Source organism: Mytilus trossulus, chromosome 9 (assembly GCF_036588685.1).
Source record: "Mytilus trossulus isolate FHL-02 chromosome 9, PNRI_Mtr1.1.1.hap1, whole genome shotgun sequence".
Taxonomy (NCBI): Eukaryota; Metazoa; Mollusca; class Bivalvia; order Mytilida; family Mytilidae; genus Mytilus; species Mytilus trossulus.
Genome location: NC_086381.1, coordinates 7,573,168 through 7,597,722, shown reverse-complemented (window position 1 = coordinate 7,597,722; position 24,555 = coordinate 7,573,168). Strand labels below are relative to the sequence as shown.

General features: G+C 32.0%; 1 protein-coding gene across 5 annotated transcripts in view; it reads right to left on the bottom strand.

The window, feature by feature from the left end:
• Window positions 1–487: 487 nt before the first annotated feature.
• The window catches only part of LOC134685051 (protein cycle-like), a 61,570-nt gene continuing 37,502 nt past the window's right edge, over window positions 488–24,555 (bottom strand). For 2 of the 5 annotated variants that reach the window (XM_063544430.1, XM_063544432.1), the window contains exons 2-15: window positions 21,612–21,726; window positions 20,757–20,822; window positions 17,501–17,658; window positions 15,292–15,371; window positions 11,812–11,904; window positions 8,107–8,224; window positions 7,266–7,433; window positions 6,314–6,566; window positions 5,446–5,552; window positions 4,853–5,003; window positions 2,577–2,665; window positions 1,453–1,570; window positions 1,003–1,066; window positions 489–705 (exon numbers count right to left, since the gene is read on the bottom strand). In XM_063544430.1, coding sequence (XP_063400500.1) covers window positions 562–705; window positions 1,003–1,066; window positions 1,453–1,570; window positions 2,577–2,665; window positions 4,853–5,003; window positions 5,446–5,552; window positions 6,314–6,566; window positions 7,266–7,433; window positions 8,107–8,224; window positions 11,812–11,904; window positions 15,292–15,371; window positions 17,501–17,658; window positions 20,757–20,822; window positions 21,612–21,658 — 1,656 coding nt within the window. In that variant the 5' untranslated portion in view covers window positions 21,659–21,726 and the 3' untranslated portion in view covers window positions 489–561. Of the gene's footprint in view, window positions 706–1,002; window positions 1,067–1,452; window positions 1,571–2,576; window positions 2,666–4,852; window positions 5,004–5,445; window positions 5,553–6,313; window positions 6,567–7,265; window positions 7,434–8,106; window positions 8,225–11,811; window positions 11,905–15,291; window positions 15,372–17,500; window positions 17,659–20,756; window positions 20,823–21,611; window positions 21,727–24,555 lie in introns of all 5 variants that reach the window. The other 3 variants (XM_063544428.1, XM_063544429.1, XM_063544427.1) reach the window with 2 other exon arrangements.

Genomic DNA, 24,555 nt, shown 5'->3' with positions numbered 1-24,555 from the left:
TCGAGTATCATGTCCTGTTCATGATATTGAAAATATTAGGCAGTAAGATCAAAGAAATGTTCTTATTGCAAAAATAAATCTATATATCATTGTATTGTTAGCTTACTTCAGATGGTAAAACTTGGAAATAGCATACAATATAGCAAAGGAAAAGAGAACCATAGCTGCAACAATTTTAGGGCAATAAGGAGATTCATTAAATTTGCTGGATGAAATTCCTTTATACGGTGTATTACATGTTTTTCCATATTACTTCATGAATAACTTGTCAATTTTATAAGTGTTATTTTAGGAGTTGAATATATATCCTAATGACACAATAACAATTTAACATGATGTGGTGCAAAATTATTTTCCTCATTTTTTTCAGTTATTCAGTTTATATAAGAAAATTACTGCTATTAATCTCTTTAGTCATGATAAGACCTATGATTTAAGATACTATTGACTGGTAATGTATTTACTTTTAAGGTCCAACCATCTGTCTTGAAAATAAATGGAGTTTAAATTCCTAAGCATGGACTTGTGTACATAATATTTGGTCCCATATCATGACCAAATTTATTCAAGACTGACATGACTGATGAAAGAAATGACGTGGCATTGGTTTCTTTTCAAAAGTTTTAGACACTTGTCCTTTGAAAACGAAATTGTAAGAGATATAAAATACTCACTTGGTGAAGCATGAGAACTCCTGGCTTTGGGCTGAAAAAATCAATAACTTTATTTAGAGAATAGAGTACTGAAAGCTTTGATATGACAATTGTTTCAATTTTCATAACATTTATATTTTGATATTTGTAGGACACCTTTATCATTAAAATTAAATTCATCTGTTTTATAACTTAACAGAATATTTATTGATATAAATCTTCTGAGAACTTTGTTTAGAATCTTTTACATAGGAATAGTTGTTTATTACTGTTTAGGTATTTACATTGTCTTTAAATAGTTCTTATAGATTTTAGAAATACATCAGTTTCATTAGATAAGAACACCTACCATTTCTGGGACTGATGATTGTGTGGCATTATTGGTACTATCTGCTAAAGGTGAATTGGGAATTCTGAAAATAAAATAAAATATCATTTAATATACAGAGAATATAACAAATGTGTTGACATAAGACATCTTTACTAATAAGAGTTCATTTTAAAAATTGAAACCTCAAAATGACAGCAAATTTTGCATAAAAATTTAAATTGAAAATTCTTGTCAAAATTTTGCAGTATGTTAAATCAATTCTAGAAATAGAAGCCATTAGTTTACTGATTCTTAACAATCATAGACCACAACTCCAGTTAATTAAAATAAAATGATCAATATTAACCTTTACCTCATTTTGTCATTCAAAATTTCATATCAAAATTTGGAAAGCCTAAGCTGAATGCCTCTCAAGAAACTGAACAAGATATTGTTTCCAGAACTTTATAAGTAAACAGTGCTATATACCTTTGCATATCAATAATTTCTTCTGCAATCTGTCGACCTATTCTTGCAGGAGCTAATCTAACACTGGCAGGTAAAGTACTTTTCTTCTTTTCTTTCCTCTCAAGGCTTTCAAGACAAGCTGTAAAATAAATATCACTGATCCTCAATCATGTTCCAAAAAATAACCAGATGCTCCGCAGGGCGCAGCTTTAAACGACCGCAGAGGTTGAACCCTGAATGGTTAGGGCAAGTATGGACACAACATTCAAGCTGGATACAGCTCTAAATTTGGATTGTGATTAAATAGTTGACACAGCATAGGTTTCTGACACAGAATGAATGTGGTCTAATGAACTTAAAAATTTTGTTTTGCCTTAGAGCAATTCACTATGCTGTTGAATATGAATCCTCTCAAAAAAAAATTTGTAGAAATTTCTTTTTATTTATGAAATTTCAAATGAGAAAAATTGACCCCCCCCCCCCCACCATTTTTTTTTCACATCCCCCTATCCTTTATTCCAAAACTGATCTCAATTCAAATTTTTAATGGAGTTTGCAACAATAATTACTCATTTAAATACATCATAAAATATTAAAATGTAAAAATGTGCTTGTCATCACTGAATGGTAAAGATTAGATCCTGATTTGGACCAACTTGAAAACTGGGCCCATAATCAAAAATCTAAGTACATGTTTGGATTCAGCATATCAAAGAACCTAAAGAATTCAATTTTTGTTAAAATCAAACTTAGTTTAATTTTGGACCCTTTGGACTTTAATGTAGACCAATTTGAAAACAGGACCAAAAATTAAGAATCTACATACACAGTTAGTTTGGCATATCAAAGAACCCCATTTATTCAATTTTTGATGAAATCAAACAAATTTTGCTGTCGTATAAAAATACAGAGCGTTTTGTTTGAGTTTCACTGATGCACAATTAATGTACAACTTCTTCAACATTCAATTAACAAACTATAAGATTTCTATAGATGGAGACAGTCAGCCTGGCTTTTATTCATTGTTCCTCTGTTATCCTCATCAATCCTTATGTCTTCCAATTCTTTTCTGAACGCAATAAAGGGATTTCCCACATGATTCTAAATTGAACCTGTATTATCTCCCCTTAATTTACTATACTTACAGTCACTTTCATCCCAAGCATCATTGAACGTTTCCAAGGTAACACCACCTGCATCTGCTGCCTGTCCTGAACTGCTAACTTCTTGCTGACTGTAAAACAAAATTCAAGTTTTACAATAGCTACTAAATATGTGTTAACCCTACAGCAGAGTCAGCAAACAATAGACCACTTTCGAGTTCATCTGTCACTGGCAAAAACTCGTCAATTATGCACGCCTTTATGACGTCATTTACCAGATAGATCCCTGCACTATTTACGTTCATCAAGCGTCTTAGTGATCGTCTTTGTGCAGGATAAACTAGAAATAATGGTTGCTCTGTAGGTACTTACTGACAATTCCCTAATGACAGCAGTGTTGATTGTCAATTTTGAGAATTCAATTTGCCGAATAATTCGTACAATATAGAATTATAGTTTTCCAACCACTCACTCAACATTGGAAGGGAAGTGACAACGCCCTTAAACGCACAAATGACGGTGATAAAGGCATGTATAATTGATGATTTTTTTCTGGTGACGGATGAACTCGAAAGTGGTCTATAGTGTTTGAAGCCTCCTGCAACCAGGATTGCCCACGTGCAGTATATAGAATCTCATGTACTGGTATTAAAGTAAATTTTTAGATTTAGAATCTTAACCAAATACAATGCTTGTTGAAAGACAATTATCAAATTTACTTAAAGTAGTTGAATAAATGATCTATGTTTTACATATTCATGACCATTTATATTCATGTTACTTTCCTTCCCAAGAAATTCAGTTGGAAAATAAGTTGGTTTACATTAATTTCTTCAATATTGCTTTATGTAATATTTGAAATGACACTCTAAATATAAACTAGAGGCTCTAAAGAGCCTGTGTCGCTCACCTTGGTCTATGTGAATATTAAACAAAAGACGCAGATGGATTCATGACAAAATTGTGTTTTTGTGATGGTGAAGTGTTTGTACATCTTATTTTACTGAACATTCTTGCTGCTTACAATTATTTCTATCTATATTGAACTTGGCCCAGTAGTTTCAGTGGAAAATGTTAGTTAAAATTTACAAATTTCATGAAAATTGTTAAAAGTTGACTATAAAGGGCAATAACTCCTAAAGGGGTCAACTGACCATTTTGGTCATGCTGACTAATTTGTAGATCTGACTTTACTGAACGTTATTGCTGTTTACAGTTTATCTCTATCTATAATAATATTCAAGATAATAACCAAAAACATCAAAATTTCCCTAAAATTACCAATTATGGGGCAGCAACCCAACAATGGGTTGTCTGATTCATCTGAAAATTTCAGGGAAGATAGATCTTGATCTGATAAACAGTTAAACCTTGTGTGATTTGCTCAAATGCTTTGGTTTTTGAGTTAAAAGCCAAAAACTGCATTATACCCCTATGTTCTATTTTTAGCCATGACAGCCAACTTGGTTGATTGACCGGGTCACGCCACACATTTTTTAAACTAAATACCCCAAAGATGATTTTGGTCAAGTTTGGATTAATTTGGCCTGGTAGTTTCAGAGGAGAAGATTTTTGTAAAAGATAACTAAGATTAACGAAAAATGGTTAAAAATTGACTATTAAGGGCAATAACTCCTAAAGGAGTCAACTGACCATTTTGGTTATGTTGACTTATTTGTAGATCTTACTTTGCTGAACATTATTGCTGTTTACAGTTTATCTCTATCTACAATAATATTCAAGATAATAAGCGAAAACGAACAAAATTTCCCTAAAATTACCAATTCAGGGGCAGCAACCCAACAACGGGTTGTCCGATTCATCTGAAAATTTCAGGGCAGATAGATCTTAACCTGATTAACAATTAAACCCCTGTCAGATTTGCTCTAAATGCTTTGGTTTTTGAGTTATAAGCCAAAAACTGCATTTTACCCCCTATGTTCTATTTTTAGCCATGGCGGCCATCTTGGTTGGTTTGACGGGTCACACCACACATTTTTTTTAAAAAGATACCCCAATGATGATTGTGTCCAAGTTTGATTTAATTTGGCCCAGTAGTTTTTGAGGAGAAAATTTTTGTAAAAGTTAACGACGACGACGACGACGGACAACGGACGACAGACGCCAAGTGATGAGAAAAGCTCACTTAAAGGGCCAGGTGAGCTAAAAAGGAGATGTGGTATGATTGCCAATGAGACAACACTCCACAAGAGACCAAATGACACAGAAATTAACAACTATTGGTAATTGTACAACCTTCAACAATGAGCTTACCAAAAAGCAATTAAAAATACAAAATAAAATAATGTCATACTTACGGAATAATTGTGTTTGTACTAACAATATATTCCACATCTTTAGTCCATGGATTGACAAAACTAAACATATCAGATCGTAGATGTAGAAAAGAGCCATTCTTAGCTTTAAATCTATATACATTCGTTGTAGTTTTCTCTTTGGTTTTCAAAACTAAAATCAAAAAAATAATCATCTTAAACTTATTTAAAGAAATTATTGTTATCATGTCTAACTTTAACAATATATGGTTAAAAATTCTCTAAAGCTCTTCCCTATTTCTCTAACCTAAGAATCATACTTCATGTCTTGACAATTTTTTTAGTGATATGTTCCAAAAAGAAGAACAGTAATAAATGTTTTTTTATACTTTAACATACCAATGTACAAGAACAGACATTTTTCTGATTTGTTTATCAGCTGCCTATAGAGTGCTTATTATACAAAATCTTTTTTTCTAGGAGATCTAACTAATACTAGTAAAGTATTTCATTGGCAATTCCAAATATTTTCAAAAGGAGGGGGATTTCAACCATATGTCTCCTTTCAAATGCTTTGATCTTAATATCAACTTTAGCCCAATAACCTAATAACTATTAATATGTATAAGTGTTACCTTGTCTGTGAACCTCTGCCATGTCGGCCATGTCGTCTTGGTGATAATATTCATACACAGATGTGCCTAGCAATTCTTGTTGTAAATAACCTATCAATTCTGTTGCTCTATAAAACAATAGGATAAACAATTAAGCTTACAACACATTATATGGGAACTATTTTTTGTACATATGTGAAGGTGATAATGATTTTACCATGAAATTATCTGAAAATCATGAAAATTTCTATCTTATTTTCTACCAGACCAATTTTATTTTTTTTTGGTGGGGGGGGGGGGGGGGGAAGGAGTCTGAGGGTTCTTGATCCCGAAATCCTGGGCTTTAAAAAACATGTAATCCTGAGGTTTTAAAAAAAATAAAAAATAATATATCCTAAAATTCCGAAATTCGAAAGAAAAAAAAAAATCCCGAAAAGGGTCAATCCAAAAATGCTGAGCTTAAAAACACCCATTTCCAACGTCTTGAAAGAAGTCCTTCCCCCTCTATAATTGTCATTTTTATTTCATGTATTTGCTTTGGTCAAGGATAGTACAATCAAAGCGAGTTAAACAAAGGATGTACTGATCAAAACAAAAATAATTATTTTGCAATATCCTTTAGCTTGTTAATAAGTGTTTAAAGGTGCAGATGGTGCAAATTGCATGTTATGCCCCCCTAAAAAAAAAATCTTCCTGACCCATCAACAAATATTTCATCATTTTACAAACTGAAACGACACCTACTTTGGCTGGCCTAGGAAATACAAAAACAGACCATTTTGTTGATATATCAAAGTAGGTCAGGAAAATAATAAAATAATACCGTTATTCACCACAAAAACTTCAATTTCTTCATTCTTAATTACTAAATTCAATATAAGAAACTAACCCCTGATCTATATAGGTAAATTTTCCATCTAAACCATGCCGCGATACATATTTAACTGGTCGGACATCTATACTTTCATAGTCTTTGACAATTTGTTGTTGTCTAGAGGCCGTCTTAACCCTGCCTACTGCCACAAGACAACTTAGACTACAGTCATCTGTTTCATCCTGTTCATTAAGGTCCATTTTAGAAGTGGGCCAAGATTTCAAATATCCTGTACAATGTATCACAGTGAATGATTTCCTATCTGAAACTAGAAATACAAATTTCAAATGTTAAAAAATGCTTCTAGAAATATACACTGGAAGATGTTTAGATTGTGCTGTTAAATGTAAAAAAAATATTCAATATTATGATATTACATTAAATGTTTGTCTTCAGGATTTTGTGTCATAAGATAGCTTGATTTATACATGAAATCAACAAATAAAAATAACAGAGGAGCTTGATAGCTTATGGGGAAACAACAAACAATTGTTGATTGTCTAGGTATTGGTATTTTGTTTTAAAGTATTATTCTTATAAAATATTCAAAATATAGAGCGTTTCATATTTCCAAGTTCTAACAACTTAGATGTGAACTGCTGAAAAAGGAATATTTTAAAAGCCCTTAGCACCCTGCAAGATCACCATTAAAATAAATCTATGATCTCTTAAACTGCTGTGAAGAGTTTACTTAAAAAGCTCTGAGCACCCTCCCAAGATGTTTTGATCTTCCTGTTAAGAATAAATACTAAAGTTAATATATGTATGACCATGTAGGCCATAAACCCCCTGTTTCTTAGAAGTCGTGGAGATTTATAGTTGCCTACAAAGTCATGGAGATTTATAGTTGCCTACAAAGTTATGGAGATTTAAAGTTGCCTACAAAGTCGTCACTTCATAAAACAATAAATATAAACTCTCACAACAATTTCATGTAAAACACACCCAAAAGTAATGAGATACAAACCTGACTTTTTCTTTCTCGTCACCATATCAGGTTCATCCTTCTCTAATTTTAATTGTGAACACATATCAAGTTTATTGCCAGATTTCATGCGACAGAAAAATGATCGTCTAGCACCAGAACACAAATGAGTGGGTCGTTGTAATAATTCTGTTTTCACAGGCATCATTGCTGAAAAAGGAGGAATATAATCTTATGAAGCTAGGTTTAATCATTGGTAGTTGACAATAACTTAAAGTGGTGTCATCTGCCCAGCAGTTCAAGTCTCAACACTTAGATAATAAACCTTGTCTCTCATATGTTTGAAGGGAGAACTTTGAAAGCACTTCTTTTCAGATTTTGACATTTACATAGTTTGTTTTTAGTATAATCTAAGAAAGATAGTACACAATGTAAAATTGTGTATAATACACAATATATAATTGCACCATTCTTAACATTATTTGTAATTTTACAGCTAAGACCATGCTTTTAAATCATAACAATTCCTTGCAACTGTACATATCAATTTTCTCTTTAGACATACATATACAAATTGTGAGGTTATACAATCATTGAACAGGTTCTGCTATTATAAGACACTTCAATCTTAATGTGATCTCAAAGTGATCTTAAACTGTCAATTGTGATTACTCAATGGTGTTATCAAATCAATCAGACGTGACTTAACATATCATATACTGCATTTAGAGTTTTTGCAATTTTATTAAAATACATAACATGGAATCTTAGAACAGATTATAAACTCAAAATGTCTTTCCCCCTAAGACAAGATATACATGAGATATCTCAATGTGACTTATATCCATTCTTTTATACTAAATAAATGGATTTTCTGACTTACTCCGTGAATCAATAAAGCGTTCTCGTGGCGACATATCAGATGACGACAACTGTTCCTTTACTTTATTCATATCTCTCGGGTGTAAATAATCAAACAAACTTTGTCCAATCAAATCATTCTGAAATAAATTAAAAAAAAAAAAAAAATTATTATCAAATGCATTGTAGCTAATATTTGTATTTTTATGTCTTTAACAAAGAAAACAAAATTAATGAGAGATCCTGATTTTATAACTTTCATTTTTTTGTCCTTTTCAATCATGTCCACACAAATTAACTTGTACTGCAATACTTTTCTTGTATTCATTGTGTCCTTCGGAATATGTTTTTTTGTCTTTGTTGTTGTTGTCGTATATACATCTATTGTATATATTTAAGAAATAATTTATGGGGGCTTGAATATATGTTGATTTTACTACAGGTTGGCCCTTTATGACAAATATTTTACCATGAGCGATAGCGAGGGGTAAAATATCGGCATAAAGGGACAACCCGTGGTAAAATCAAGATACATTCAAGCTCCCATGATTTATTTTCGATTCTAATAGGACAAATACGGCAATTCTTTTGAATCAAAGCGCTCTAGGTGGAGGCAAATATTTGCCGTTCCCATAAATTGCGTAAAAGAACGGGGCAAACAGAATAAGTGGCATGCTCAAACTTTTTACAATAATGTATTTAGATAGATTTTGGTAAATTTTAATGATAATTTACTTCTATGTCTTCCATGGATAAAAAATGGGCTCATACCACATTTTATCAATTTTTTTTACGTTTCCTTGTTGTGATGATTTTCAGTACCAGGTATTTTCCCATAAAATGCTTTAATCATTACGTCATCATTCTATGACGTCGTGTACTTCATTCATAAAAAAACATATGACGTGGGGGTACAATCGGAACAGCCAATACAACATATTCATATTTTACCACGGGTGTGTACTCAAAGCGTTTGAAGGAAGTCATGTTAGAATTATGTTTATGTATTTAATGTATTGTATTACATCTCTCCTCTTTACATCAATATTTGATGATGAGAATAAAGATATATATGTTTATGTGTTTTGGATAATTATTACTTAAAACATTAAAGTAATTAAACTATGATTACCCTGGAAATGTTAACTGTAATTTGGTAATGTTATTGTCATTGACTTTGACAGTCAATCCTGGAATTGACAGCTTATGTCATCCAATCAAATTAACTAAGGTGTCTATTGAATATGCGAAGTTCTAAATCATTCCAAGACAAAATACCTCATTTATAAACCTGTTGTTCAGTAGTTGTCAGTGTTTTCATTTTCTTGTGTTTTATAAAGATGAGACTGATAGTTTTAAGTTTGTTTTAAACTAATCATTTCTAAGGCCAAGTGTGAGCCAAGGCTCTGTGTTGAAGACCATACTTTGACCAATAATGGTTTTCATTTTACTAATTGTGACTTGGATGAAGAGATGTCTCATTGGCACTGATTCCACATCTTTTTACATCAATTTCAAATAAATTCAACTTTGCCATCCACACAAAAAAAACCTAAATAATAAAATACAAAGGCAACAACCATCCTGACTAAGGAGAGGCCCATCAATAAGATTAAACTAGTTTTTGCAGACTTTAAGGACATCCCCTTTTTATCTTTTGACTATTACATGATCATGATCCAAGAAATATGTACAGAATTCTAATACAGTAAAAATGTAAGAGTCATTTGAGTCTTGTTTCAAACTACGGTATAAATTGTTGAATCAATGTTCATCCCCTTAATACGGTGTCGGTGACAAATTATAAATAGTATTATTATAACCTTCATCAGCAGGTAATTAAATGCCAAAGAGAAAGATCACAAGGACGAATTTGCTTAACTTGTCCACAAGGACAAATTTGCTTAACTTGTCCTATATAACATTAAAGTCAAAAGCTGTGTGGAAAATACCACTTTTTCTTAAATTCCTGAGGGTGACTATTTATAAAAAGTTTTTTTTAATGTGATATTAAATAAAAAGTTCTTATAAAAGAAAGTCAGAAGATGGTTTTTTACAGTGAAAGCATTTTTTGAAAAAAAACATATTTCTATATAAAAATTTAGGTTACAATCTTTAATATTAAAATTGTACTTGTATATATAAAGTTTATGTATAAAGATATAGTGCTTAATGAAACATTAACAATCATTATTCAAGTACCCAGTTAAAACAAAATGACGGAAATCTTAAAATCCAGAAATTCATAAAACAACAAGAATGTGTCCCAAGTACATGGATGCCCCACTCGCACTATCATTTTCTATGTTCAGTGGACCATGAAATTGGGGTAAAACTTTAATTTGGAATTAAAATTAGAAAGATCATATCATAGGGAACATGTGTATTAAGTTTCAAGTTGATTAGACTTCAACTTCTTCAAAAACTACCTTGACCAAAAACTTTAACCTGAAGCGAACGTACGCACAGACGCATGGACGCACAGACAGACGGACGAACGGACGCACAGACCAGAAACATAATGCCCCTCTACTATCGTAGGTGGGGCATAAAAAGCAGGAAGAGTATAAAGACAGAAAACACACTCACATCAGAAACATTTCATTGTCTTTGGTAGAAAGCTTACTTACTACATGTACAGACATCTTCTAATTTATATCAACACTTTTAAAAATCATTACTTCATCATAACAGAATTTGTATATGTGTTTGCTATTTACAACCCCAACTGAGACTCTTCAATGTGTAGTTGGCACTTCAATTTTCCCATTCTTCTCACATGTTTAAAATTACTATTACAGTAAGGCAAAATTTAATCATTTTCTCAAAAGTTTTCAGAAACTACTATTATTGCAGTTTTTCCCGGCTTAACATAATCCTAAGTGACATATTATATAACAAGACTTGAATGCAACATATAATTTGGTAAAATGTAAAAAAACATAAAATACAAGAAGATCTAAAGAACAAAAACATTGTTCGATAATGGATCCTGTAAATTCCTCTGTACAACTTGAAATAATCTTTGCTTTTTTAACATAACATTTCTCAGTCAAACATTTATTCTAGACAGCAAGTTTACACCAGAGAAATATGGAATAAACCTACATTTAATCCACAAGTTGAGCATCTTTTTCAAATTAACTGACAGTTCTTTGGATTTTCCATTTTAACAAATATGTCAAAATGCAGATTATGAATAAAATCAACATGCTGAATATTCAAATCTGAACTTATAAGACAAGTTTCCTTATCTGTAACTTCTAGACTGCCAATCCAGACCTAAACTTTAAGTTACATTAAAATCTCTCTCTAACCTTTTAGTTATATAGTTTCAGAGTGACAATAAAATCTCACTGTCTGTAATTATTTATTCATACTTTATTCCAATACTCTATACATCCATTAAATTGTTTTATCTTCATTTGTATTTCCTACATTGATGGCTGACCTTGACATTAACATTGTGAACGATATCTATCCAGTTAGTTAATATCAAAGGTATGCAAAAAAAAAAGGTCAAAATTTACTGATGCACATATGTCTACCACCCTTGAATTTCTCGTATAGGATAACCAAATTTAAAGAAAAAAAAAGAAAAAAAAAACATGTTTTAATTATAATTTTTATGCTCATACAATAAAGTTACCCACAATCCTTCAGAATTGACAACCAGAGTATTGGAGTTACCCATATGTGTACCTCATGCAATAATGTTTGTCCTTACCCTTGAGTAATTTAAAAATTCCCCGACAGACTCTGACACATATAAAATTCTTGCTCTATCACAGCTGACAACAAATAAAAATCCTTCTGCTACCTGCAAATACAGAGAAACAAATAATTTTATATACAGGTGTACTGATAAAATGAGAACAGACATTTAGAAGAAATAAAGCAATATTACCTATGCAAGAAAAACATAAATGTTTGGACCTTAAGTGAATTTTTTGTTGATAAAGACCTCTTCTTGTGGACTCAGGGTCATATAAAGCTGTTTGGACACTTTTTTATTGTTTCCTACTGGGAAAATGTGAAAGGTAAAAATAAATTGCGTCCTATCATATCATATCTAATATTTCTACTTTTTAAAATTATTCATTATCATTTGCATTCCTCTCATATATATCTTAATAATGCTAAAAAAAAATTATAAAATAAAACAATGTGGAACAAGCCATTTGACAGTGAATATAAAATAATACAATGTGGAACAACAGGCCCGTAGCCAGGAATTTCCAAGGTGCTTATTTGTTTTCAAGGGGGGGGGGGGGGGGGGGGGGGGGGGGTCCGAACCCCTCAAACCCCCCTGGCTATGGGTATGAACAAGCCATTTGACAATGAATATAAAATAAAACAATGTTGACAAAGAATATTAGAAATCAATATAAATTTTTGTAAGAAGTTTTTATTCTACATTTCATAAATTATCTGTAAATGTCATTTATTCTGTAGTAACTGAATCTATATGGCTCCCCAGACACCAATCTCTATAAATCTTTTCTTTTCCCTATCATTTTCATTTATTTATACTTTTTCTACAAAACATGACCTACTACTGCCAAGTTATGTGGGTTGCAGATTCAAATTTCGTCATGGAAATTAACATGATTAGTTTTTGATTGTAAGAGAGAGACAGAGAACAGTTTATATAATGATCACAAAACACCATAAAATGGGCCTGGACAAAATACATAAATTAATTGAAACTTGGTTTGGTGAAAGCCTTAAAATTTCATAACATTTAGAATGGTTATAATTAAAATATCAATTCATCATGTTTATAGGATCTGGAAAGGATATGTAAGGAGGGGAAAAGATGAAAACTTAAACTTCTATGGGGAAAAGGACTGCATAAAAATATTCTGAAATTTTGCCTTCAATAGGTCACAATAGACCAATTTGAGGAGTTATCCCTTGTTTCTTTTGTGTTCCAAAAGCATGCCATTCTACTGGTACTTTACCTAGCTTGCCAGTGTCCAAAATTAAAGGTAAACACAGAAAAAGATAGAAAACAAAATTGACACAATACAACATGAAAGAAAAGCATAGTGAAGATTGAACCCAGAAATTAAAAGACTAAATATAGGTCAGAACACTAACATTGACAACTAAAATAATTTCCAAACTCCCATAAGACTGTCGCATTTTCATGAGATCATCACAAATTGTCTTTTACATGTTTTTTTACATGAACCACATACACCATGCATTGAATAACTTATAGACACTGATTACTATTATAGTTTGAAAAACCAACCAGTGGATTTGATTGCACTCTAACCCCTTTTGTCCTTTACCTTCCTCTACCTTCAAAACATAAAAGAGGGACGAAAGATACCAAAGGGACAGTCAAACTCATAAATTTAAAACAAACTGACAACGCCAAGGCTAGAAATGAAAAAGACAAACAGATAATAGTTCCCTATGGACAGTTTTTTGTTGCAGCCAGCAACAATCATTGAATTTTTACAGACACAATATAAAGATTATTCTCAAGTTAATTGTGCAGACTGTTTCACAAAAGTATTTAAAATATATCATGACATTTTTCATTCCCTTGCTTAGCAGTTTCCTTCCAGAAAAACACAATAAATATATGACAATTGCCATTAAACACACCACAAAGCAGTAATTTACTAGACAAATTACAATGTTTTACCATCTTCTAAATAAGGAAAAAAACTTTGCATTTTAAATATATTGAATGTGGAAAAAAACAGGAAAATACTGCACTATTCCAAAGCTGGCATTTAATTATTACATGATTATTTAATAAGTTATGTCATGAAGTCTGAACTTGGCTCTACACTTGATGGAGTTCATTGTCTTTAAATGGGAATAACACTGATTTATTGTAATGTGGTATAAAGAATCAATGACTTAAAGGCTGGGCTGCACAGCATGTTTCTATTAAACAATGACAAAAAGTAAAATCACAAAAATACTAAACTTAGAGGAAAATCAATTCGGAAAGTCCATAAATACATGGCAAAATCATTTAACAATATGCCTCAAAAACAAATGGATACATCTTCCCATATCTAAGAACTGTCATATTCCTGACTTGGTACAGGCATTTTCAAATGTAGAAAATGGTGGATTAAACCTGGTTTTATAGAGCTAACCCTCTCACTTTGATGACAGTCTCATCAAATTCTGTTATACTGCAATGGGATTAAACAGTCTATAATGAACATTTAACGCATTACCATTTGAGAACTGACAGTAACATCCAATCATTATCATACATGAATATGACATACTTATCATTGCTGAATGGTAGAAGATATTTGAGAGACTAGAAGATTATTAGATTTATCTGTGATCATCTGTGCTAATCCACAACTATTCCTTATAAATTTATGTGGAAACAGAGTTGATATAATACAAGAAATATCTATATATAATGTATATTAAATGTTTTATCTACATTTCAGATCTAAATAATTAAGGAGATTATTTAAAGCTGTCATCAACACTTTTGAGAATATCCCACAAGATAATCAGTAACTTATAATACATATAAGCTGTGTATGATAGATATCAACCTTGTGCAAATTAATATCAATATATCTGTTAACCTTTATATGTGGTTGACAACATCTCTACAGAAAGTCTGTAACTGTTTGAAAATTGAGTTGTTATAACAACCCTACAAAACAGACCCAAATTATTTCTTTTTTGAGTGTTATAAAATCTATTAAATTCTTATACATGTTTAGGTATATACATGCACTTGTATACGGTGGATTTCCATCCGACACAACTCAAATGATAGATAACATCCAAATGTACAAACAAAGACAAATAGAATTTAGCAATGTTTGGTCAGGAAGATATTTCAATTTGGAACTGGCAAATATAGCAACGGGATTAAAAATTGCACGTGTGTAGTATAATCTGCCAGCACACATTAATAAATATCCTATCAAAAACCAATAGTAATGGACAAAATCGAAAAAAAAGTTTTTGAAGGTCATCTACTACCAAAAGGAATCATCCATAGAACTCTGTCAAATTGGTAGTCCTGTAGATTATGTATTTCTGGTCATTTTTGCTGTTTACATTTTCTACCTATCTATTAATTTTTCTGTCTAAATTATCACTATTTGCACAGAATAGTAGCATAGTATGATATCAGAGAGAAATTTGTCTTACTTATTAAGACTTCTGAGGACTTCAGAGAGAATTTGTTATTACTTACATCTAATATAAGACTTTTAAGTACATCTTCTGATAAAAATGACGGTCTCTGACTAGCTTCAGTTATAGTTGTGGTAGCACCTGTAAAAATATAATACATATATGACATAAACTACCAGGTATATATATAAAGTCCATTTAAATTATTAGATGGGAAACCTTCCTGACCCCTTATATTTATGTTTTTTTTTTAATAAAATATAAAACCTACCTATAACCTTTATAAAATATTCCTGCAAATTATATCAAAATTATAATTTCTAAACTCATGAGGGACTGTGTCTTTGTTATCTCGAAATGCATGCAACAATGATTTTTTGATTTTTTTATCCTTTATTTTACTTTTTGTGTCGTTGGGTTGCTGTCTCATTGAAATACCCACATCTCCTTTCATTCACATGTTCTATAAGTCAGACTGCAAAATCTTTGTCAGACAGAATTAAAAATTGATTATTTTTTTAGAATGACACCAACCCTCTGTAGATTTTTAAACCTGACCTCTCTGAATGTCAAAGTAACTATTTACGTGTTAGGTTACTGATTCAGTAACATATATCAACATTCTTTTGATTTATGTATGAAATTCTTAGTTTTTCACTAAGACATTTTTGGTTTATAGACAGCAGCTGTCTAATTTGCTTATAAAAGTTATTTTTATTTCACTTTTTGTGTTGATCACGTCTGGTATTGGTTGGTTAGGTGATTTTTTCCCCATTCCATCCTTTGCCATTGCCATCCTTAATTATATTTATTGTATGTAAGATCTGTTTTTCCGTTCAGCCAGTTAGTAATTTGAACGCATGTTCATTTTAAAATGAAAATGAGAATACAAGAAAACCTGAAACATGAATCTTTCAGTAATCAAAAGATTGATTAAAAAAAAAATTTGTAAATGGAAAAATTGAAACTTAATTCTTTAACATATCATTGTAAGCTTTTACTGATAGAACCAACTAGAACTTTTCTTAGTAAAGTCAAGATGTGTAGCTATGTGATGATTTTACTTGTGAGTATTTGAGTTTTAGTAAGTCAATCTGATTCTGTCTGATTAACATTTCAATGACTGAATGCTTGTTTTTTTGTTTTTCGTTAGGATTTCATGATATCAACTACAAACAAGATAGATATAGGAAGATGTGGTGTGAGTTCCAATGAGACAACTCTGTTTTTAAATGATGTGTCAGAAGCTAATTTATTTCCTCAGTTATTAATGGAACTTAAAACATGTTGGTGAGACTCAATACCTGTTAATTTTACTGTTAACATTCCTAAATCTTTCCCTTATTCATGTAACTATAGTAAAAATGGCAGGAATTCCTAGCATTAGTGACCGTTTTATATCATTTTTCATAACTCTTTATTGCTTCTATTAATCCCAAAGATCAAAAATGTTAAATATGTGTCCGTGTTTCTATAAGTGTGTGTGTCAGATTTACATTGAATAAAAGCTGTTAATTGTTTTTGTCATTGGGTTGCTGTCTTCTAATGGATGTAACACCCCACATATTATTTTATCTATACCCCTTATATTATCATTGTCATTCAAGTTTTTATTAGGATTCGATAATAATTAAAGAGCATTAATGCATCATTTTATTTGAATGTTCCATTATTAAATTAATTATTAATGAAACCTCTGCTACAGATTTCATTCAGAGGTCTCTTTTTGTGGATGTTATCTGAATGTTATAGTCAGGTACTGTGGATTCATTATTTATATTGGTTTGATACCATCTTTTGTAGTTTCATAGGTACATGTGAACCACGAATTTAAATGTTCAATGAAATTTCAAATTTTATATAGGCAGAGATTGGCAAAACCATGAAATCAAATATCCTAGAAAACTGATACATGTGTACCAAGGAAAATATAAATGAGCCTTTTTGTGATCAAGTCAAACCAAATAAGTCAAACAAAATGAAATGTTTGTTGTAAATGCTATTTCAAATTGTTTTAATACAAATGGGAGACTTATCCAGCCAATGGGGCAGTGTCAGACCAAGGTTAATATATATGTTGTACAAGCAAAGGAAAGCTTTTAACCACCTTGACTGGCTATACAGCCCTCGCACGGTCGGTTCTTTAGAATTTAAAATGATGATATCCTGATGGTATTGATCATATTAGACGAGTTCTCACATTTCCCTAGCTTTGCTAAAGTGTATACTCAAAACTGGGAGCAGTATTGGTAAATGTGTATTAATGTTACCTCTGAGTGATTTAAGATGTTGGACGGCCATTCTAAGTACAGTTAATTTGTCTAATTTACGATTCATAGCATTACACATAGGAAGCAAGGAAGATAACTCTGTAATGTATGCATTCATTTTATCTCGCCTTCTCTTCTCAATTTCACTGTGATTTTGTCTGAAAACATAAATAAACATAAAAACATAGTTTCATTTTGTTCTATCTTCTTTTTTAAAATCTAAATTATATTTGAATACAAACATCATTTAGTGTCTCGTCATACATAGAAAAGCATAGTTAAAACTACTTCAAAAATCACAGAATCACATTATTTTGAGTGAAATAAGAATGGGCAAGAGAGCATGTACATTTGTACTAGTATATGAAATGACAAATATTGAAGAAAAGTTGAATGATTTCTATTATAAAGCAATCTTTTGTTTCTGTTAAGATTTCTCCTTCAACAGATACCATTGCAATGTAGCTTGTCTGTATAATGAACATGTTAATTATAAAACAAAAAAAACCACATTGAAACATGAAACTTGTTAAAAAATGAATGTATGACGTAGGAAGCCTTGCTTTAATATCATGAAAATAAGAAAATGCTGGAAAAAGTAACTTATTTTTGCACAAATAAACAATTAGTTGTAGTTTTCTGTCTGTTGTTCTGATCATAATAGGTACAGCGTGTTCAATTAATTCTGTAAATGGAAATGACTCTCCATTCATAATAATAAAAAATAATGTATTTGAATTATTCTCTTTGTTTTAATTCTATTTTTTGTTTGTTTATCAAAATATGTTGTAATGAGCAGACATGAGTGTTATAAGTTGATTTGTAATATCATTTAAGAGATAACAAGAATGTGTCCATAGTACACAAGTGCCCCACTTGCACTATCATTTTCTATGTTTAGTGGACGGTGAAATTGGGGTAAAACTCTAATTTAGCATTTAAATTTGAAAGATCATATCATAGGAAACATGTATACTAATTTGCAAGTTGATTGGACTTCAAATCCATCAAAAACTACCTCCTTAACCAAAAACTTTAACCTGAAATTTCCACTATCATTTTTCTATGTTCATGGAACCATGAAATTGGGGTCAATACTCTAATTTGGCATTACAATTAAAAAGATCATATCATAGGGTACATGTGCACTTAGTTTCAAGTTGATTGGACTTCAACATCATCAAAAAATACCTGAACCAAAAACTTTAACCTGAAGCAGGACAGACGGAATTTAGGACTGACAGACGAATGAAAGAACAGACCTACAGACCATGCAGAAAACATACTGCCCCTCTACTATTGTAGGTGGGGCAGTAAAATAATTAACTTCCTATTACATTTTAATTATTTATAAAAAAAAAGGGGGGCTGTATTAGGCCTTTTTGAGAATCAAATTTTTTAGCACCAAATAAAATCTTTTAATTTGAGTATTTGCCTTTTATTAAAAAGATGCTCTCTCTTTACTATAATTTACCTGTAAATAAGTAATAAAATATCTTCCACGTATGGAAAACCCATTTAAGGACCAATAGAAACAACCTTCATTTGTAATTTTGGTCATATGTCCATGTTTAATTAAGAGCTCCATTTCTATTGTTTGGTTTAGTTTAAACATATTTATTTATAGTGGATTGGGAAACAAGTTTTGCAACTTATATCAATCCCTTTCCACTTTGTGGGTTTGAGCTGGATATTAACCTGAGTGAAAATTATTTCCTATTTTTCCCATCTGAAAGATGCTCATTGTCACATGTCTCATTGAGTTAACCAAAGGATCTAACTAATGACCAAAAACAGATACAGTTAGAATTTCAAAAGTAATTTACATTTTGTCTAATCATCTTTAGGCTAGCGACAATTACATATATTTTAATGTTAAATAGTTAAAAAAAACTACATTTCTTCCTTAAATGTCATTGTACTAGTTGGCTCTTTTTCACATGACAAAAACCTATTCATCATTTGAAAGGAAAGAAAATGAAGAGTAATATAAGGACAAGATCAATACAAAATACCTTATGTGCGATTTATGAAGTTGAAATACGTCTTGATTTACAGCTCTTCTACCTAGATACAAATGATCTTGGATTTCTCTTAGGATTTTCATTTAGTAGAAAGTCTTATTCAATTAGAGGCATCAGAGACATATTATCTAATTAATGTGGTAATACTGTTACATCAATATTGAAGATAACTCTCAGGGTAATAATTTGAAGTACACTCGTCAGGGTAATATAGTAGTATATTCGTCAGGGTAATATTGAATTATCGTGTACTGTAGGTTCAGCAGGGAATTAGCACAATACTTTTATTCAATCAATACTTTAAATGTTTCATTCAAAGGTGATAATTCCTTAAATCAATGTCTACATGACCTAATGCCCTAGTTCAGTAGGGAGTTTGGGAGCTATGGTATTGATGTCAAGGACATTAACAAATCAATGTCTACATGACCTAATGCCCTTGTTCAGTAGGGAGTTTGGGAGCTATGGTATTGATGTCATGGACATTAAAAAGCAGGTTATCAAGGTCAAAAATTAACTGCAAAGATCAAATATTCTACAAGAACATGGTCTGCTGATTGATTGTCTATATCCTTTTTCTGTACAGAAAAACATATTTGAAAATTGAGAATGGAAATGGTGAATGTTATATGTTTGACCAGCTATTAGATATAAATGTATATCTTTAGTCTGACCTTAGGCCATAATATCTTTACTCTGACCTCAGACCATAATATCTTTACTCTGACCTGAGACCATAATACCTTTAGTCTGACTTTAGGTCATAATACCTTTAGTCTGACATTAGGTCATAATACCTATAGTCTGACTTTAGGTCATAATACCTTCAGTCTGAATTTAGTCCATAATGTCTCAAGTCTGACCTAAGGCTATACTATTTAAAGTCTGACCTAAGGCTATAATATTTAAAGTCTGACCTTAGGCTATAATATTTAAAGTCTGACCTTAGACTATAATGTCTTTACTCTGACCTGAGATCATAATACCTTCAGTCTGACCTTAGGCTGTAATATCTTTAGTCTGACTTTAGACCATTATACCTTTAGTCTAACCCCAATCTCACCATTCAATTTTACATACCTTAAGAAAGTTGTGCATCTGCTAAGTGCTGAATTCTGAGATATGTCTTCCGATGATAATGTTACATACCCTGAGTATTAGTCTTACCATTACTAGTCCCACTAAACCAGATATTCATACATTGCGAAGCGTATATCACCAGAGTTACCTACCTTGAGAACCGTACATCACCAGAGTCAACAGATTCATCTTCTTCTTCAAAGTCATTAAACATCGACCTATAAAATAAAAAAAAAGGACTTTAATGAATAGCTGTAAGTATGTATATGTAAAACAGGTATTATTTATTTGAAAAGTTACGTAAAACTGTATGATGAAGTGGGAAAAAATATGTTTTGACTGATAATTTATAAAATTTATGAGGTTTTTTTAGAAAGAGTTTGTACAAAATTAGATATGTGCAATGTGTCTTGTCTGACTCAATTCTAAATATGTGGAAAAAGTTATCATTTATTCTTAATTTTTTTTATGTATATAACATATGATTTTTTTTATTATAATCAAACTAAAGCTAAAAAAAGCATGTTACATAATAGAAATTTTAATTAATTTGTTACATTTGACATTCACGACATTTGTTTCATCCTAGCTTGCATTAATATTACTACCTAAATTACATAATGAAAGCAATTGAAATAGTTTGATTTTATGATATTGCTCCTCATTCCTTACATCTGATTTTGATTTTTCATGCTGTAAACCTGGCAGACAATCAAATCAAGATAGCAGCTCCTTTTCTAGTTTAAAGCATATCAATTCTACTTTGGTTCAATTTTTCAAAATCTATACATGTACTTTCTGTTTGACTGAAAAAGATTGCAATACCTTTGTAGTTATTGGAATACTTTGAGGTCAACAATTTTGTATTTAACACATATAATAAAATGTATTAAATCTGCCTGATGTAAAAGGTTATTAATGCCCTTCCATAAAATTTCATTACTTTTTATTTGCTTTCCTTTGGACGTAATTTTACTCTGGTTTGTTTGAACCTTATTTTAACTTACTCAGACCCTTTTCTTTTCTTGCTGGGTGTGTGTGTTGCCAACTCCATATCTGGAGGGTACAGTTCACAGGTCAGGGGTGAAGGTAATACTATGTTATTGTCAAACAGGTTGTAGTCTGAAAAGAACAAAAACATATTTATGTGAAATTCAATTAAATTTTTCCATAAAAGTTTCAACTAACTCCTGACTAAACTGTCCTAAAAATAATATTGGTCTGGTATAAATCAGCTGAAACTTGTCTATCTGGATTATACCAACATGTATTCTCTACAAAAAAATGAAATCGTCTAATCCAGACGGTGTTGCTTTTGATAGATCTCCTTTTAAAACTCACACTTTGAAATATTTTACATAAATTAAACAGTATTTGTCTCAGAATAGTAAAATTTAAAATCTCATTTAAGTTCACAAAACTTTACAAATGAACTTGACCATATTCTGTTTTTCAGCAATGTAGGAAAATGTTTAAGTATATGTTAAAAATCAAATTTTATAGATGTTTTTGTGAATTTAAATTTAATAACTTATGGTTTAATGTCAAATGTCATGATATACATATACAAGTTTTAAAATAACTTGCAGTATTAAAATAAATGTAAATTTCAGTAGCCTGCATCGATCATCAAAATCATTTTCAGGAAAAACTGGTCCCCTGGAATGTGAAAAGTATCAAGAGCAGGTCAAAGATAACAGCCATTTTCTAGACAATTCCCCTTATTATCACATCAGTAAAACATTTTGGAATCCCTGATCATAGTCATTGAATATCATTCTATAAAAGAAGATATGCCTATGTCCATTGGGAATTTGATGGAAGCAAATGTAGACATACTTATAAAGTGTTGTAGAGTTCAATAGCAGCTTTCCATCTTTTATACCTTCATCTATTATACAAATGTCAATTAGATTTGTGATAACAATTTATATTTTTTCTTTATTTATTGAGACTACAATAACTTTGACCGTACCACTTTTACTGCACAAGAAGCACATTTGACAAAGACCCTTTAATGTCTCTTCATTGATGCTAGAGGTCAAAATAACAGAAAAAAATCTAAAACCTAATACAGATGTTTAAGAGAAGATAAAACAAAACAAAAAGATTCAATGAGATATACATTAATAAATAAACATATTTGTATTATCAATGTTTTGGTAGTTTGATATTTCTTATAAATGGCCTTTAACCAAAATATTAGTAGAATATTTTTCAATAAATCTAGCTACCTTTAGCTTATACATACTGTAATTGTATGAACCTATCCATAACTAACAGTTTTATGGCTAATTTATATGTCTAATATATATGTCCAGTTATTTATGTTTAATTATATTTAGTCTTACCAACTCTATTTCTTCAATGTCAATTGAACAAAAATGTACGTTTCAATTGATGTTGCAATTTTACTGTCAAAGTTTTAATGGATTTCAGAATAATAAAAAGAATGTAGAGTATGATTACCAATGGGGAGACAACTCTACACCAGAGACAACTCTACACCAGAGACAACTATCCACCAGAGACAACTCTACACCAGAGACAACTCTACACCAGAGACAACTCTACACCAGAGACAACTCTACACCAGAGACAACTCTCCACCAGAGACAACTCTCCACCAGAGACAACTCTCTACCAGAGACAACTCTCCAGCAGAGACAACTCTCCACCAGAGACAACTCTACACCAGAGACAACTCTACACCAGAGACAACTCTCCACCAGAGACAACTCTACACCAGAGACAACTCTCCACCAGAGACAACTCAACACCAGAGACAACTCTACACCAGAGACAACTCTCCACCAGAGACAACTCTAAACCAGAGACAACTCTACACCAGAGACAACTATCCACCAGAGACAACTCTACACCAGAGACAACTCTACACCAGAGACAACTATCCACCAGAGACAACTCTACACCAGAGACAACTCTACACCAGAGACAACTCTACACCAGAGACAACTATCCACCAGAGACAACTCTACACCAGAGACAACTCTACACCAGAGACAACTATCCACCAGAGACAACTCTACACCAGAGACAACTCTACACCAGAGACAACTCTACACCAGAGACAACTCTACACCAGAGACAACTCTACACCAGAGACAACTCTACACCAAATACAACTCTACACCAGAGACAACTCTACAACAGAGACAACTATCCACCAGAGACAACTCTACACCAGAGACAACTCTCCACCAGAGACAACTCTACACCAGAGACAACTCTACACCAGAGACAACTCTCCACCAGAGACAACTCTCCACCAGAGACAACTCTCCACCAGAGACAACTATCCACCAGAGACAACTCTACACCAGAGACAACTCTCCACCAGAGACAACTCTCCACCAGAGACAACTCTTCACCAGAGACAACTCTACACCAGAGACAACTCTCCACCACTCTACACCAGAGACAACTCTACACCACACTCTCCACCAGAGACAACTCTCCACCAGAGACAACTCTATACCAGAGACAACTCTCCACCAGAGACAACTCTCCACCAGAGACAACTCTCCACCAGAGACAACTCTCCACCAGAGACAACTCTCCACCAGAGACAACTCTCTACCAGAGACAACTCTACACCAGAGACAACTCTCCACCAGAGACAACTATCCACCAGAGACAACTCTACACCAGAGACAACTCTACACCAGAGACAACTATCCACCAGAGACAACTCTACACCAGAGACAACTCTACACCAGAGACAACTATCCACCAGAGACAACTCTCCACCAGAGACAACTCTCCACCAGAGACAACTCTCCACCAGAGACAACTCTACACCAGAGACAACTCTACACCAGAGACAACTCTCCACCAGAGACAACTCTCCACCAGAGACAACTATCCACCAGAGACAACTCTTCACCAAAGACAACTCTCCACCAGAGACAACTCTCCACCAGAGACAAC